Here is a 14,264-nt window from a genome sequence, read left to right on the forward strand (position 1 = left end):
CGGCAGCAGGCAAAAACAAAGAGCTTGCACAGGGAAACTCCTGTTTCTTAAAACCATCAGACCTCGTGAGACTTATTCACTATCACAAGAACAGCACAAGAAAGACCTGCCCCTATGATTCAATTACCTCCCACTGGGTCCCTCCCACAACATGTGAGAATTCAAGATGAGATTTGGGTGGGGGCACAGCCAAACCATATCACCCTCTGACCCCTTAAAACTTGCCCCAGACCCCAAATTAGGGAGACAGATGTGAGCCATGCCTCCAGTCTCCTTGCTGGGTGGCCCTACAATAAAGCCTTTCTCTTCTCAAAGGCTGGTACCATAGTATTGGCTTCTATGTGCATCAGGCAGTGAGCCTATTTGCTCAGAAACAATACTAAAGCACCACACTTTGGGGTATCATTCTCTGAGCCCCAACCAGGGGTCATTCCTGAGGCCATGAATGAGGGAGAGAGTTTCTGGCTGAGGAAACTTGCCCGTAAGTCTTGCACCATCTGGCCCATGCGGACCATCACAGTCTCACTTTATCTTCTTTCCAGCCACATTGGTCTTTCAGTTCCTCAAACATACCCATGCTGGCTGGTTTCAGAACTTCTGCCTGGACCACTGTCATCTCCCCCGTCCCTCTTCCCCCTCCTGTCTCAAACCCTCCAATGTAAACTTCAGTCTCACCTTAAATGTCACTTCCTCTGGAGCCCTTTTCATGGTCCCCGGTTTAAATTTATTCCATACAGCAAACTGTAATTGTCCTCCAAACCACTTCAAAGAACTGTAATCATTTAAATATCTATTTATAAGTATCTGATGTCTGGGTTCTCCACTAGACTATAAACTTCATGATGGCAGGAACCATAATTGTTCTGGTTACTCTTGCTCTGAGAGCGTAAGAATGCCACATTGTGCCTGGCACATAGCAGGAACTTTATAATGATTGTTGGTTGGAAGACAGGTTGCCTGACAGGCCAGGCAACTCAAGTACTGTACTTGGATGTGTGGTAGGAAATAAAATGGATCTGTTTAGGAGAGGCCTTGAACCCAAGATGGTAAAACTTGGGTGGTGATTGGGCTGGCAGCACAACAGCATGTGTTTGCATTTGAGCTATGGAGTGATAACCATACTTTCAGAAGTTTCCTCTGGAAGACACTTACTGGATGGGTTGGAGTGGGACAGACTAGGAGGAGGGAGACTCAGTAATTAATTGTTGAACCAATCTTTATTGAGTACCCATAGTGTGTCAGCTAGGCACGATACTAGGTGTTGGTAGTATCACAATGAGCAAAACCAGAGGTGCCCCTCTACTGGGGAGTTTATGGCTATGATAGCAGGATGCAGGAAAAAGGAGGTCCCATCAAGTCTTTTCCGTTTCATAAGCCAGCCCACAGGGAATAGAAAAAAATTCAGGGCACTTGGTTTCGGAGAAACAGGGAGAGTTAAGGGAAAAGAGATACATGCATTGGTGCTGGTGGGTCCCTGAGGAAGGAACTCTATGCCTTGTTCCCCCAGACCAAAGCTGCTGTTGCTGCCTGGGGAGCATGGGGACACATTGGCCAAAGACCCAGAAGAAGCTTAATTTCCCAGGTATCTTCAGTGGCAATCTGTGTGGATAAGTGACAGAAGATTAGTCAGGGAGAAGTTGCCAGCTTAAACAACTGACACTGATAATTAGATGAATTTTCTTTTTTTCTTTTCTTTTCTTTTTTTTTTTACATGGAGTCTCACTCACTCTGTCACCCGGCTGGAGAGCAGTGGGGTGATCTTGGCTCACTGCAACCTCTGCCTTCTGGATTCAAGTGATTCTCCTGCCTCAGCCTCCTGAGTAGTTGGGATTACACAGCACACACCACCACACCCGGCTAGTTTTGTTTGGTATTTTTAGAAAGACAGGGATTCATCATTTTGGCCAGGCTGGACTTGAACTCCTCCACCTCAAGTGATCCGCCCGCCTCAGTCTCCCAAAGTGCTGGGATTACAGGCATGAGCCACTGCCCCCGGCCAGGATTAAATAAATTTTCTCCCCCAACTTTGGCCCTATGTTCATTTTCCAAAAGGTGTGTACAACCCGAAAATCAAGGATGGGAAGAACCCTGAACTGTCTGAGACAGTTTCTACTACCCACATGGAAAAGAGAGTTGAAAAGTAATTTGTCATAGAACAAAAAAAAGGTTAAATTTCTTTCCCAGGAAAGTCTGTGACCTGAGATTTTTAATCTTACACATCAGAAAGGATCTCACAAGCAAATGTAAAATTGAAACTGTTAGAAAAGCTGGAAGGTGAGGTTCAGGATGCTACCAGAGCCTGTCCTGGAAGAAAGACTCTTAGCTGAGGGGCAGGAAGTGACAAGAGCTCAGATGAAGATGGATGTGTCTGAGGAACATCCGATGGAAAGAAACAACTGGGTGAGGTGACAGGTTGGGAGCCTACAGAGTGTGTACGCTGGGAGGAAGGCAGAACTGGAAGGCTGAATGATTGGGGGTGGGAGGGAAGAGTTACGTTTTAGAGGGTTGAGTTTGAGAAACAAGTTTTAACAGCAAAAGGAAGCTCTCCTATGGCAGCTCTTGATGGTGATAAAAACATTCAGTCAGCAACCTGGATTTTTTTTTTGTAATGTTCATGCTTGTTGCTTCCTTGAAACTTCACACCTACTGTGAAGTGGTATTTTTAGGTCCTTTATAGTTCTTGAACGTCAAGCAATGAAGGCCCAGAGAAATGAAGCTGTGTGCTCAGGATCACACGACAGGCAAGGGATCACCTCATTCTGAAGCCCTGTTCGTTCTCCTTCACGGTGCTGCTGAAGCAGGATATTGCCCTGACCCTTCACAGGACTCACACAACAGGGATGCCCCGTTTACTCAGCCCGCTGCTCTCAACTCCTCGTGGGAGGGAGTACGCAAGTGAACAAGGCGGGAACTGGAGTGCACAAGCGCTGGAACAAGCCAGCCGTTTTACGGCACCAGTGGGATCACACTCCACTCACTGAAGATTCACCGTGTTCCACCTCTCATAGGAGGGAGCATGCAGGTGAGTGGGTGCAGGAGCCAGAATGTGCGCTTTTGGGCACCAGCAGGAGCGAACTCCGTGCAGGCCCCGTGGCAGTGTTCAGGCAGGGTGCCTGAGGCTCCTGAAGCCCCAGAGGGCATGTTACAGTGCTCTTTTGGCTCTGCCGTCCGTGGACAGCTTAAGTGTTAACAGCTCCGTGGCCCTGCGGTTGCCCTCCACCAGCGAGGGCAAAGGGCCAGCGTGACAGCCTTTGTATCCGCACTCGTGGCTCCCGAGCTCTTGTCCAGCGTCCAAGAAAAATAAAGTTGCACGAACAAATTAAAGGACAAATGCCTGGGATTTTATTGCTGATCAAAGTGGATTTCAGAGGGAAGGGGAGCTGAAAAGAGGGGGGTGGGACAGGCGAGTATGTAGTCTTCCCCTGAAGTCCAGCTATCTCCAGCCAGATTCGTCTCAGAAGTTATGCCTCAAGCTGTCCCTCTGAAGACAAGCTGCTTCTCTCTGACATCCGGCCATGGTCGTCCCCTCATCCAGCTGCTTCTCCTCTCTGCCAGATGACTCTGGGGTCTTTCTAGGCACAGGATGAGGCAGGGCAGAGCCATGGGTGGCTTAGGAAAAGGCAACATTCAACTGGAAAAACATGGATAGAAGTTCTCACTTTGGGCCATGGTTTCAGGCTTTTTGGCTTGAGGGTGGGGTTTCACCGGGAACCCGCCCTTTTCTACCTAGCATTTATCTGCCCCCTGTCCCTGTGCACTGCCTTTGTGGCCGAAAAAGGAGAGTGGGAGTTGATTCCTCTCTTTCTCTAAAATTCTGAGCTAACATTTGGGAGCCGTCTACAGTATTCAGGCATGAATTTTCTCTCTGGGGGAGCGCAATCGTTTTCCTAGCGCAGTGTGCTCTTAATTGCTCCTTTAATACCTTTCTCTTTTGTGCCTTTTTAGCGCGAAAAGTGTATGGGAAGACCAAGTGCTCGTTAGCGGCTCGGTTAGAACTACATTGCCCACAATGCCCCAGGGAACATTTGTAGCTCGAGAACTACATTACCCAAAATGCCGAGCGGTGGCAAGAGGGGGATTAGCTTCCACTGCGATTTCAAAGATCCAGTTTACCCACTCTACAGCCCAGATATAGTTACTTATTTCCCCTTTCCAGCCAGAGACTTCCGTTCCCTGCTGGAACTTCCGATCCCATTCTTCTCTCGGTGGGAATGCTTGTCGGGGGGAAAAAGAAACGCAATAGATAAAGCGGGGCGCATGCGCTCCCGGCACAGGCTTCGATTGTGAGGAAGGCCGGCTAGTCTCCGAGCTCATCCCGCCTTGCGCATGCGGAGAAGGTAAACCAACGCCCCGAGTTGAGGCGCGGGTTTGGTGGCGCGTTTCAGCGAAGTCGCAAGTGAAGGATAGCAGTGGCCTGAGAAAGGTGAGTGCGGGCCGAGGTCGGAATGCGGGGCAGCGCACGGGAAGGGGAGACAGCAGCCGCTGCAGGCGGCACCAGGCAGAGCCGCGAGGCCTGGAGAGTCCGAGTGGGGAGGGGTCTGCGCGCCCAGCGGGCGAAACAAACCCGGGACCCGGATCCTCGTTGCTATGCAACCGGGGGCATCGTTTCCAGGCAACCCGGGAGGCGCACGTTTCCGGGGAGAAGAGGGTTGCAGCGAGGTTCCGAGGTCCCGCGGAGGTGGAGCGGCTCCCGGGCATGGGGACCAGGCCAGCGCCAAGCCCGAGTCCCCGAGCCCCGACCCATGGCCCAGCCTCCTGCAGCCTCGGCTCGAGCCCTTCGGGGGGCCCCGAACTCATGGGTCGCGCCACGTTCCTTGCCAGCGACGCTGCTCCTCAGCGCTTGGCAGGGGACGCGCCGTTCGAAATAGCACATGCCACTGACACCCTGTCTCCGGGAGGCTGCGCCCTGGTTAGGGCGCGGAGCGGCAGGGAAGCTGCCCCTTTGCCGTCGCCCTGCCCCCAAACAGTTGCTGGGCAGCAGCTGTCAGGGGTTTAGTGGGAGCTTCCCCCAACCTGCCAGGGTGCTGACTTCATTCTCTGCAGTGGCGGCGTCACCCTGTTTAGGACCTTCCTTTAGACTCAGCTGTGCTTCTCTTGTGGCTGCTGTATATTTGGATCTACTATTAAAATAACCTCCCTCCTCACCTCTCCGTGGCTTTCTCGTTCTACCCTCACGGTTTCTTGGCAGGTTGCTAATATTCATTTAACAAGCATTTATTAGTCATCTTTCCTACTAGGCGCTGGGGATTCCAAGATGTCAAGTCTAACCGGGAGTCGCTCGGTCTAATGGGGAAGGCAGGTTGATAAACTGCTAAATTATGCTACGATATATAGTCAGTGGTAATGTGTGTGCTGCAACATTTCTATAGATGTTTAGTTTACAAAGCGCTTGCTGCAGAAATATCTTAACTCCTTACAGCAACTCTTCACCTGGCTTCACTCCCTTTTACGTTTGAGGAGACTGCAACTCAGGCAGGTTAAGTAACAGGCATAAAGGCAGTAGCTTCTAGTCCGTGGCACACTTGAGCCTGGGACGGAAGTCAGGGGTCCTTTGTACGCTGCTGCACTTTTGAAGCTTTGCTTAGACTTTTCCCTGAGCTGCTGGCTATGCATTAGAAATTCCTAGGGAGCTTTGCAAAACAAAGGGCTGAGTCCCTCTCTGGAAGAGTCTGAGTGAGTAGCCCTGGGTGGGGCAGACGTCCTTGTTGAACAGGCTGCACAGGCAGTTCCGATGGGCAGCCAAAGCTGAGAACCGCCGCTCCTTAGGGGCAGCTATGAGCAGCGGCGGGACAGTCAGAGCCGGTAGAGGGCACTTTTTGCCGCCCCTCCTGCCACCTGGTGATTCATAGCATGAAATGAAAGTAACAAAAGGAAAGAGAAGAGGAGGAAGGAGCCTTGATTGGGAGCGGGGCGCGAAATGCCCCATCCTAACCCTTGTAGCAAACCACAGCTAAACATAAGCAGTGGCGCCTTCTCACCAACACAGTAAGTAAAGCTGTTTCCCCAGCCAGGCTGGGCTCTCCACACCCACCTGAGCCATATTGCAGCTGCCGAACAGAAGTGGCAGGTTTTGTCTCTCACCTTTTGCTGTCCTCTCATACCTCTTGGTACAAAACCATGGCCTGTAAGCCCAGAAGGCAGATGATCTCCTGGTATGTGTTCCCTCGGAGGAGTCTGGATGTCCGTCCACTTTGAGCTTGTTGGTGAACTTCAGCTCCATGAGGGCAGGGACTATGTCCTATCAAGGCAGCATGCGGGTATGGGACAAGCAAAAAGGCAAGATTGAGATCCTGGGTACTGGAGTCAAGTCCCAGCTCTGCTGTGTGGTCTTGGATAAGTCACTCAACCTCTCTAAGCCATACTTTTCTGAGTAAGATGAAGAGGGTAATAATACCTTAAAAGATTGTTGTTAGAATTAAACGAAGTGATGAAACAATAAGCACTTTGTGAATTATAAAGCACCACACAAAAATTATTATAACATATGTATACGTATAGATATGTATAAAATTTGTATTATTATGAGTTGTTACTGAGTGCCTATTATTTGTCTGAAGCCAGGCATTGCAGAAGGTGAAGAAGTTTTAAGACATGCTTCCTCATCTTAGAGGCTGAGACTGTTTCCATGCCTTTAGTAAAACTATTTGATTAGGCCAAAGTGAGGAGGCCTAATAGCAGTGAGTCCATACTGCCTGAGATTCACCTGGAAAAAAATGAGAAGGAATCCTGTTAAAGAAAACAGTTTGAAAAAGCAGACCAGCCAGCCAGTCTCTGCACTCATTATTTCCAAAGGATACACTACACAATCCTGTTAGATTTGGTTTCTGCTGCACTTCAGAACATCGGTCCGCATGACGATGCCAGCCTCACTGTAGAGGGCTTATTTCAAGGTCTCCTAGCTCCCCTTAACTGGGGCAGACAGGCACTGGAGAGTTGGGGCTGGCACAGAACAAGGCAGGCTGCTGTGGGAGGAGCAGCTCATGGCACCCTGACCTCCTAGGGCTGAGGAAATGACATTTGATCCCTGCTGGTGGAGGTCCTTGGATAAAGGATCCAACCCAAGATAGCAACCCTGCTCTTTAAGTCCCCAACATGGTTATGACCCAGATAGCTCAGGAACTGACCTGTGCTTTCCTCATCTGCGACCACTGGCAGGCAGGAACCATCTGGTTCTTGATTTGTGCCAAACAGAGTAGAAGGCTTTCCCAGCCTGAGAGCCTTCTACATGAATTGCATGTTTTTCAGTGTTGCTTGACCCTCCAGGCTTCTGGAAAGGCTTAGAGCAACTGTTTCTGGGCCAAAAAGTACCCTAAATATAGTATTTTTAGAACCCTTTCCTAGACTCTCCTCCTTCCCCCTAAGCAAGACTAGGACATCCTTCTCTTCCGTCTCATCCATCCCTCATGGCTCTGGATTTATGGTCAACTCCCTGAGTGCATGTGTAACTGCAAAAACTTCAAAAAGCTGACTGCCCCTACCTCAGGGGCATGGCTTAGCCTCTGATCATCAGATCTGAATCATGAAAACTCCTGGAGCTACAGGTTCATTTCTGAGCCTGGAGGGGAACAGGGAATTTGCTGGCACTGTCTGACATTTCTCAAGCACAGTGGCAAGTAGAAGTTGAACTTGCATACTTTTTCTTGGCTGATCCTTACCTGCTTCAATGAGTTGGCACTTGTTGGGTCTTAACTTGTCTGTGGCATTGTGTTACAAGACCAGAGCACAAAGCACAAAGTTGTTAGGTAATTTTCACCAGTAATTCACTGAGATGATTGGTAGATGCCAAGTTTATTTTAACTCATGAATAATCTGTTGTGTGACTTTTTTTTTAAGCGTCTTGCTCTTTCGCCCAGGATAGGGTACAGTGGCATGATCATAGCTCACTGCAGCCATGACCTCCTGGGCTCAAGTGATCCTCCCCCCTCAGCCGCCCAAATAGCTGGGAGTACAGGCACATACCACCACACCTCACTAATTTATTTATTTATTTATTTTGTAGAGACAGGGTCTCCCTATGTTGCCCAGGCTGCTCCCAAACTCCTGGGCTCAAGCAATCCTCCCACCTCGGCCTCCCAAAGTGTTGGGATTACAGGAGTGAGCCACTGTGCCTGGCCTGTATGACTTTCTAAATCACTTCTGAGACTTAGTTGGAGACAGTACAGCAGAGTTGTTGTGTGTGAGGGGTCCAATGTCAGAAGTACCTGAATTCAAATGCTGATTTCCCCAGTTACTACTTAACCTGCCTCAATTACTTCAGTAAAATTGGGGATGATAGCAGCACCTACCTGATGGGCTGTTGTGACAATTAAATGAGTGAGGTGGTGCATGGCAAGACCTAGCTGAATGTTAGCTTTTTATTAATAGTATCTTTCTTTAAAGATTGTTCATTATACCCTTGCCCACTGTCCTCACCCATTTTCTGCTTGCTATAACAGAATACCACTGACTGCGTAGTTTATAATGAACAGTAATTCATTAGGGTCACAGTTCCAGAGGCTGGGAAGTCTAAGGACATGGCGCTGGCATCTGGCAAGGGTCATCCTATGGCAGAAGGCAGAACCCAGCACATGAGACAGAGACAGGAAATCAGGCCAAAGTCATCCTTTTTATCAGGAACTCCATTCCTGGGATAACTAATCCACTCCCAAGATAATGGCATTAATCCATTCATGAGGGCTGAACACTCATAACCTGATCACCTCTTAAAGGTCCCACCTTTTAATACCATCATCATGGCAATTAAATTTCTTTTTTTTTTTTTTTTTTTTGGCAGAGAAGGGGTCAAACTATTTTACTGAGGGGAATGGAGTGTCAACGAAGTACTTAGGACCATGAGATCCAACATCCTTGGCTGGACTGGGAGCTCCCAGGCTCTGCAGGAGGTGCAAGAACAGTTAAATTTCAACATGAGTTTTGCTCTTCAAACCATAGCACCTCCATGGAGGGTGGGGAGGTGAGGTCACTCTGTATCAGTGGTTCTCAACTTCATACAGTGGAACTGCCTAGGGAGCTTTTGCAGAACTAAGGCTAGGCCACACCCAGACAATGACAACAGAACCTCTGGACCTCTGGGCTGGGGACACAGACATCAGTACTTGTGAAGCTTCCAGGTAATTCCAGTGAGCAGCCATGGTTGAGACCCACAATATAACTTGACTCCTAATGAAGATGGGTGGAAGCAGAAGCTTGGGTTCAAATCCTGGCCTTTCTGTGTAGCCCAGTGACCATGGGAAAATGCTTAACTTCTGAGTCGCAGTTTCTTCTCATCTGTACCAGTAGGGGCGAGGAGGATAAAAGCCACCTCACATGATGGTCCTGCAGAGAAGATGACATATGTGCAGTTATTCTTGTTTGAGCACATAACTGAGCACTTTTCTTTATACCATTATATGGCAGTAATCCTACTTGTGTGCTATTTTTAAGTTGTTTTTTATACCAGCTGTATCTTAAGTAGATTATAAGCTCCTTGGGACAGAGCCTTTATAGAGTCTTATAATTCTTCTATGCCTATAGCACCTAAGATACAGGGACAGGCCTTCAGATTTTTAGAACTGGCACAAACCTTAGAGAGATCTTCTCGCCAACTCTAAAATGTTGAGTAATACTTGCTGGTTAATTAACATGCAAGTGGTAAAGAACGTGAAAGAGGAACCTGTGAGTCAGATGGTTGTGCCCAGCTTCAATTGGAAGTCCCAGTCCTTCCTCTCCCAGCTAACAGCACTTTCTTTCCAGGGTTAGCTTGGTGCTTGCTTGGGGTAGCGGTGGAGAAGGATGCTGGGATAATCAGAGCTGAGAGGGTGAGTGTGTCTGCCATGGCATTCAGCTCACGCTGTGCTTCTCTCCTGGCAGACCCAGTCATGGCAGCCTCCAGCATCAGTTCACCATGGGGAAAGCATCTGTTCAAAGCCATCTTGATGGTCCTAGTGGCCCTCATCCTCCTCCACTCAGCATTGGCCCAGTCCCATCGAGACTTTGCACCACCAGGCCAACAGAAGAGAGAGGCCCCAGTTGATGTCTTGACCCAGATAGGTCGATCTGTGCGAGGGACACTGGATGCCTGGATTGGGCCAGAGACCATGCACCTGGTGTCAGAGGTAAGGAAGGTAGTCCCTGTGTGACTACATACATTAAGGAAAAATAAAAGAAGAGAGGTTGGTAATGGCCACCTCATCTTAGTTCCACATCCTCTCTGCTGCAGACAGCCCCAAATTCCACAAAAAGAAGCCACACAGCAACTGTCTTTGAATTCCTCGTTACTTGATTCCTGTCCTAGGGCCTTTTAGCTCCACCCCTATCCTTTCCTGGCTCCTGCCCTTTCCTTGCCAGAAAGGCTGGGAAATGAGCCATCTTTATACACCCATGTTACTGGGTGACTGTAGAGTCTCACTTTGGTCTAAATCTGACCTAGAATCTCGAAATGGCAAAATATCTAGTCCTGAATCCATTCCTTCACCTGTAGAAGTGGGCTGAGCTTATTGGGAGCCTAAGGCAGGGTTATCTTTTTTACCTAGTGGCATCCCAAGCGTGGTATCACATACTTTTGATAGGCTGGACTGAAGGGCTGAGACAATCATTTATTAAATCCATAATATAGTATAGCTGATAGACTCCTTTTTCACTGGAACATCCTATCCCTTTACAGATGTTCTCCACGCACCTTCCTGACTCCCTGGACGGCTAGCAGGCCTCCAGTTTTACAGGATGACGACTAAAAGCATTTGATTGTCTCCGTCATTCACACACAAGTACACCTACTACTCCCTTCAAAGTATCCCAGCAAAGCAGTTAAATTATGTCCCAGATGCCCTGGTTTCTGGTTCAGGAAGGAGAGACAGCCTGTTGGCCATCCCTGTACACTAGAAGGTGGATGTGGAAGGGACCCCTCAGCCAGGCCCAAGGCCCCTACCCTCTGACCCAGGCCTGTCACCACTGGGTGAGAAACAGGTCTGAGACATTCCTGCAGTTCTTGCCTGGACAGTGGTGATCAGGCGTGAAGGCGAGGACCGTTGTTCATTATGAACTCATCTCACTCCATGCTCTTTCCACAGTCTTCGTCCCAAGTGTTGTGGGCCATCTCATCAGCCATTTCTGTGGCCTTCTTTGCTCTGTCGGGGATCACCGCACAGCTGCTGAATGCCTTGGGGCTAGCTGGTGAGTGTTCGAGTGCTGGGTAGTCAGCCAGAGCTTTGCCTGTACTTTCCTACTTGTGGGAGTTCATCTTTGTCAGGGTCTAGCCTTTTCCCCAAGCTGCTTAACCCTTCCCAGGATTCTGCAGAGACATGGCCAAAGAGCAAGCCAAGAACTACCATGGCCAGGTGTGGTGGCTCCCGCCTGTAATCCCAGCACTTTGGGAGGTCAAGGCAGGAGGGTCACTTGAGGCCGGAAGTTTGAGACCAGCCTGGGCAATATAATGAGACCTCGTCTCTATAAAAAATTAGCCAAGCATGGTGGCGTGTGTCTGTTGTCCCAGCAACTTGGGAGCTGAGGTGGGAGGATCACTTGAGCCCAGGAGGTGGAGATTGCAGTGAGCTGGGATCACGCCACTGCACTCCAGCCTGGGCGACAGAGCAAGACCCTGTCCCACCTAGACCCCCTGAAAAAGAACTTCCACCACCACGTGCCAGTTGTTCACTTCCTATCAGGCATTGTGCTGAGCTGTAGTATCTCATTTAATTGCCAGCCACAGTACAGGGAGGCAGTAGAATTGTTTCCATTTAGTAAATGAAACTGCAGCTCAACAGAAGCAAGTAATCTACTCCAGGCCTCACAGCTAGCAAGAAACAGAGCTGAGATTCCAACCCATATCACTCTGAGTCTGTGAGAACAGCTTATTCCTTTGCAATGTGGCTAGCACCTCCCACCCTTTTAGCTCTTGCCCCGCTCTCCCCTCACCACTTCTCCAGGTTGGCTGACTCTGTGACTCTCTTGGCTTCCAGGTGATTCCCTCGCCCAGGGCCTGAAGCTCAGCCCTGGCCAGGTCCAGACCTTCCTGCTGTGGGGAGCAGGGGCCCTGGTCGTCTACTGGCTGCTGTCTCTGCTCCTCGGCTTGGTCTTGGCCTTGCTGGGGCGGATCCTGTGGGGCCTGAAGCTTGTCATCTTCCTGGCCGGCTTTGTGGCCCTGATGAGGTCGGTGCCTGACCCTTCCACCCGGGCCCTGCTACTCCTGGCCTTGCTGATCCTCTACGCCCTGCTGAGCCGGCTCACTGGCTCCCGAGCCTCTGGGGCCCAACTCGAGGCGAAGGTACGAGGGCTGGAACGCCAGGTGGAGGAGCTGCGCTGGCGCCAGAGGCGAGCAGCCAAGGGGGCCCGCAGTGTGGAGGAGGAGTGAGCCAGATTCCCCACACACTGCCGGTGTCATACCAAAGAGCTGAGCTGCTTCGGGGCCATGCAGCCCTCCTGCCAGCCCCCTGCCCTTTTCTTGCCCTGTCTCTGAACCTTCAGAACCTTGATCCCTGCCCCAGCCCCACTAGCCAGGAGAAACAGAGAAAGGCCATTCCCCCTGCCAGTCCTTGCGGCCCTGTCTTCTGAGGTTCTCTGTCTGGAGTTGGCTCTCTTAACCCTTTCTCTGCTCCCAGCCTGCCTCACCAGGGAAGGTTGGAGGGGCCTCCCTCTGGCTTCTGCATCTGCGCCAGCAAACATATCACTGCCATTGGTCTCTCATGACTTAACTGGCTTCCCTCTGCTGCTGCCTTGGCTTTCTCCTAATGCTCGTGCTCTCCTGTCCTTCTGAAGTTGCTCCTTGGCCAAATCTCCAGCTCCCTTCTTGTTTTCCTCATCCTCCTACCCTGTACTCCCACCAAACCATGGTCCTTTAAGGCACGCTCCTGTCCTCTTCATTGCCCAGCAGTGGGGAGGGGCAGGGGTAATGGGACCTGAGGATAAAGGGTGGGGAAACAGGGTCCCCTGAGGCCTGTGGGGGCTGGAGGGGAGGAGGATGTACCTTGTGTCTCTTTCAAGTGCCTTAATCCGAGCCAGCAGGGCCCCCTGCTTGCCCGTTGCCATACTGTATGTAGGAAAGTGCTCTGTGGCTGCTTTGTGTCAAGAAAAGAGCAGTCACTCTCAGAATCTTGATTCCCCATCAGCCAAAGCAAAAGATGGCTGCTGCTTTGTAGGCATGTGCCTGCAAGTGAGGCCTTGCTGGGCATTATATGCCCTGTGGGGGTTTCAGAGACCCTGAAGGAGGAAGGAGGACCCACCTCCTTGTCTGCACAACTGCATGCACTTCTCTCCCCATCACTCCACAACCTGAAGCCGAGAAGGAGTTGCTGACCAGCACCCACCCTGGCAGCCCAGGAGGAACACAGGCAGCTCCTTTCCCTTCATGTGGTCTGCAGAGAGCAGGGGGAGCTGCCAGCTGCCCCTCTCCACCAGGGTGCCCCGTCTAGGTGGTTACGGGCCACTTTTCCTTGGAGGCTCTGGTGGAGGTGGATGTCCTTCTCTGCCAGGCCTGCCACATGATGTGAAGAATAAATGCCCAATTCTTACTGTTCAGGTTTGATGTGGAATCAGAGCTGCAGTGATACATATTTTTTATCAGTGCTTGGTTGGTTTAAAATAAAGTGCACGCTATTTTATTATCTTGTTCTGAATAAAATGTATTTACTCCAAGTCTGGATTGCTTCCATGTCTCCTCTACTGCTAAACCCATTTCTGTAGTGCAGCTCCACCTCCTGACTTCTCCCTGTTGGGGCAGTGTGAGGCTGGCAGAAGGGAGAGCTGAAAAGGCAGGCTAGTACCAGGTACCCTTCCCTCCAGGGGCACAAGGAATGAGGAAGGCGTGCCTCCATTACAAAACATAGGAACGACCGGCAATGCTGGAAATGTGTGTGCTTGCTGGGCAGAGGGGACACCCCTTCTCTGCGGTGTGCTGAGGTGGGTGGGCAGCCTGGAGAAGACTTGCCTGCCCTCCCCTTCACCACCCACTTGAGGACTTTCCTGTGCCAAGGTTTCCAGTTGGCCCACAGGCTGGACCAATTTTGCAGAGGGCCTCAGACATAACGTTTTTCTTTGTAAGTTGCCCAGGGCATGAGAGTGTGCAGCTGGGGCCCCTGCTCTGGGCCTGTCCCCAAACTGGCTGGTAGGCAACGCTGGGTCAGGACCCTTGAGGCCGGCCTTGGAGTGCTGGGCAACCCTCAACCCTCCTAAGCTCTGCCGGACGCTCCCCAGGTGGAGCTGGTCGAGAGACTAGAGCTGCTTGTACCTAGAGCCCTTCCTCCACGGCGGTGGCCTGGCTCTGTCAGGGCAGCTCAGGTGGTTGGCATCTG

General features: G+C 50.6%; 1 protein-coding gene across 1 annotated transcript; it reads left to right on the top strand.

Annotated features, from left to right (window-relative positions):
* Positions 1-3,340: 3,340 nt before the first annotated feature.
* Positions 3,341-13,608, top strand: TMEM109 (transmembrane protein 109). Its single transcript, XM_030810885.1, has 4 exons — positions 3,341-4,423; positions 9,850-10,094; positions 11,049-11,151; positions 11,937-13,608. Exons 2-4 carry the CDS (start codon positions 9,858-9,860, stop codon positions 12,326-12,328), a joined length of 732 nt encoding a protein of 243 aa, XP_030666745.1. The 5' UTR covers positions 3,341-4,423; positions 9,850-9,857; the 3' UTR covers positions 12,329-13,608.
* Positions 13,609-14,264: the final 656 nt, after the last annotated feature.

The sequence above is a fragment of the Nomascus leucogenys genome, chromosome 4, assembly GCF_006542625.1.
Source record: "Nomascus leucogenys isolate Asia chromosome 4, Asia_NLE_v1, whole genome shotgun sequence".
Taxonomy (NCBI): Eukaryota; Metazoa; Chordata; class Mammalia; order Primates; family Hylobatidae; genus Nomascus; species Nomascus leucogenys.

What these genes read in the sequence shown, in the direction of transcription:
- TMEM109 (XM_030810885.1), top strand. Translation starts at nt 9,858, where the DNA reads ATGGCAGCCTCCAGCATCAGTTCACCATGGGGAAAGCATCTGTTCAAA. An exon ending in CCATGCACCTGGTGTCAGAG is followed by an intron (nt 10,095 to 11,048) that starts GTAAGGAAGGTA and finishes CTCTTTCCACAG; the next exon opens with TCTTCGTCCCAAGTGTTGTG. An exon ending in GAATGCCTTGGGGCTAGCTG is followed by an intron (nt 11,152 to 11,936) that starts GTGAGTGTTCGA and finishes CTTGGCTTCCAG; the next exon opens with GTGATTCCCTCGCCCAGGGC.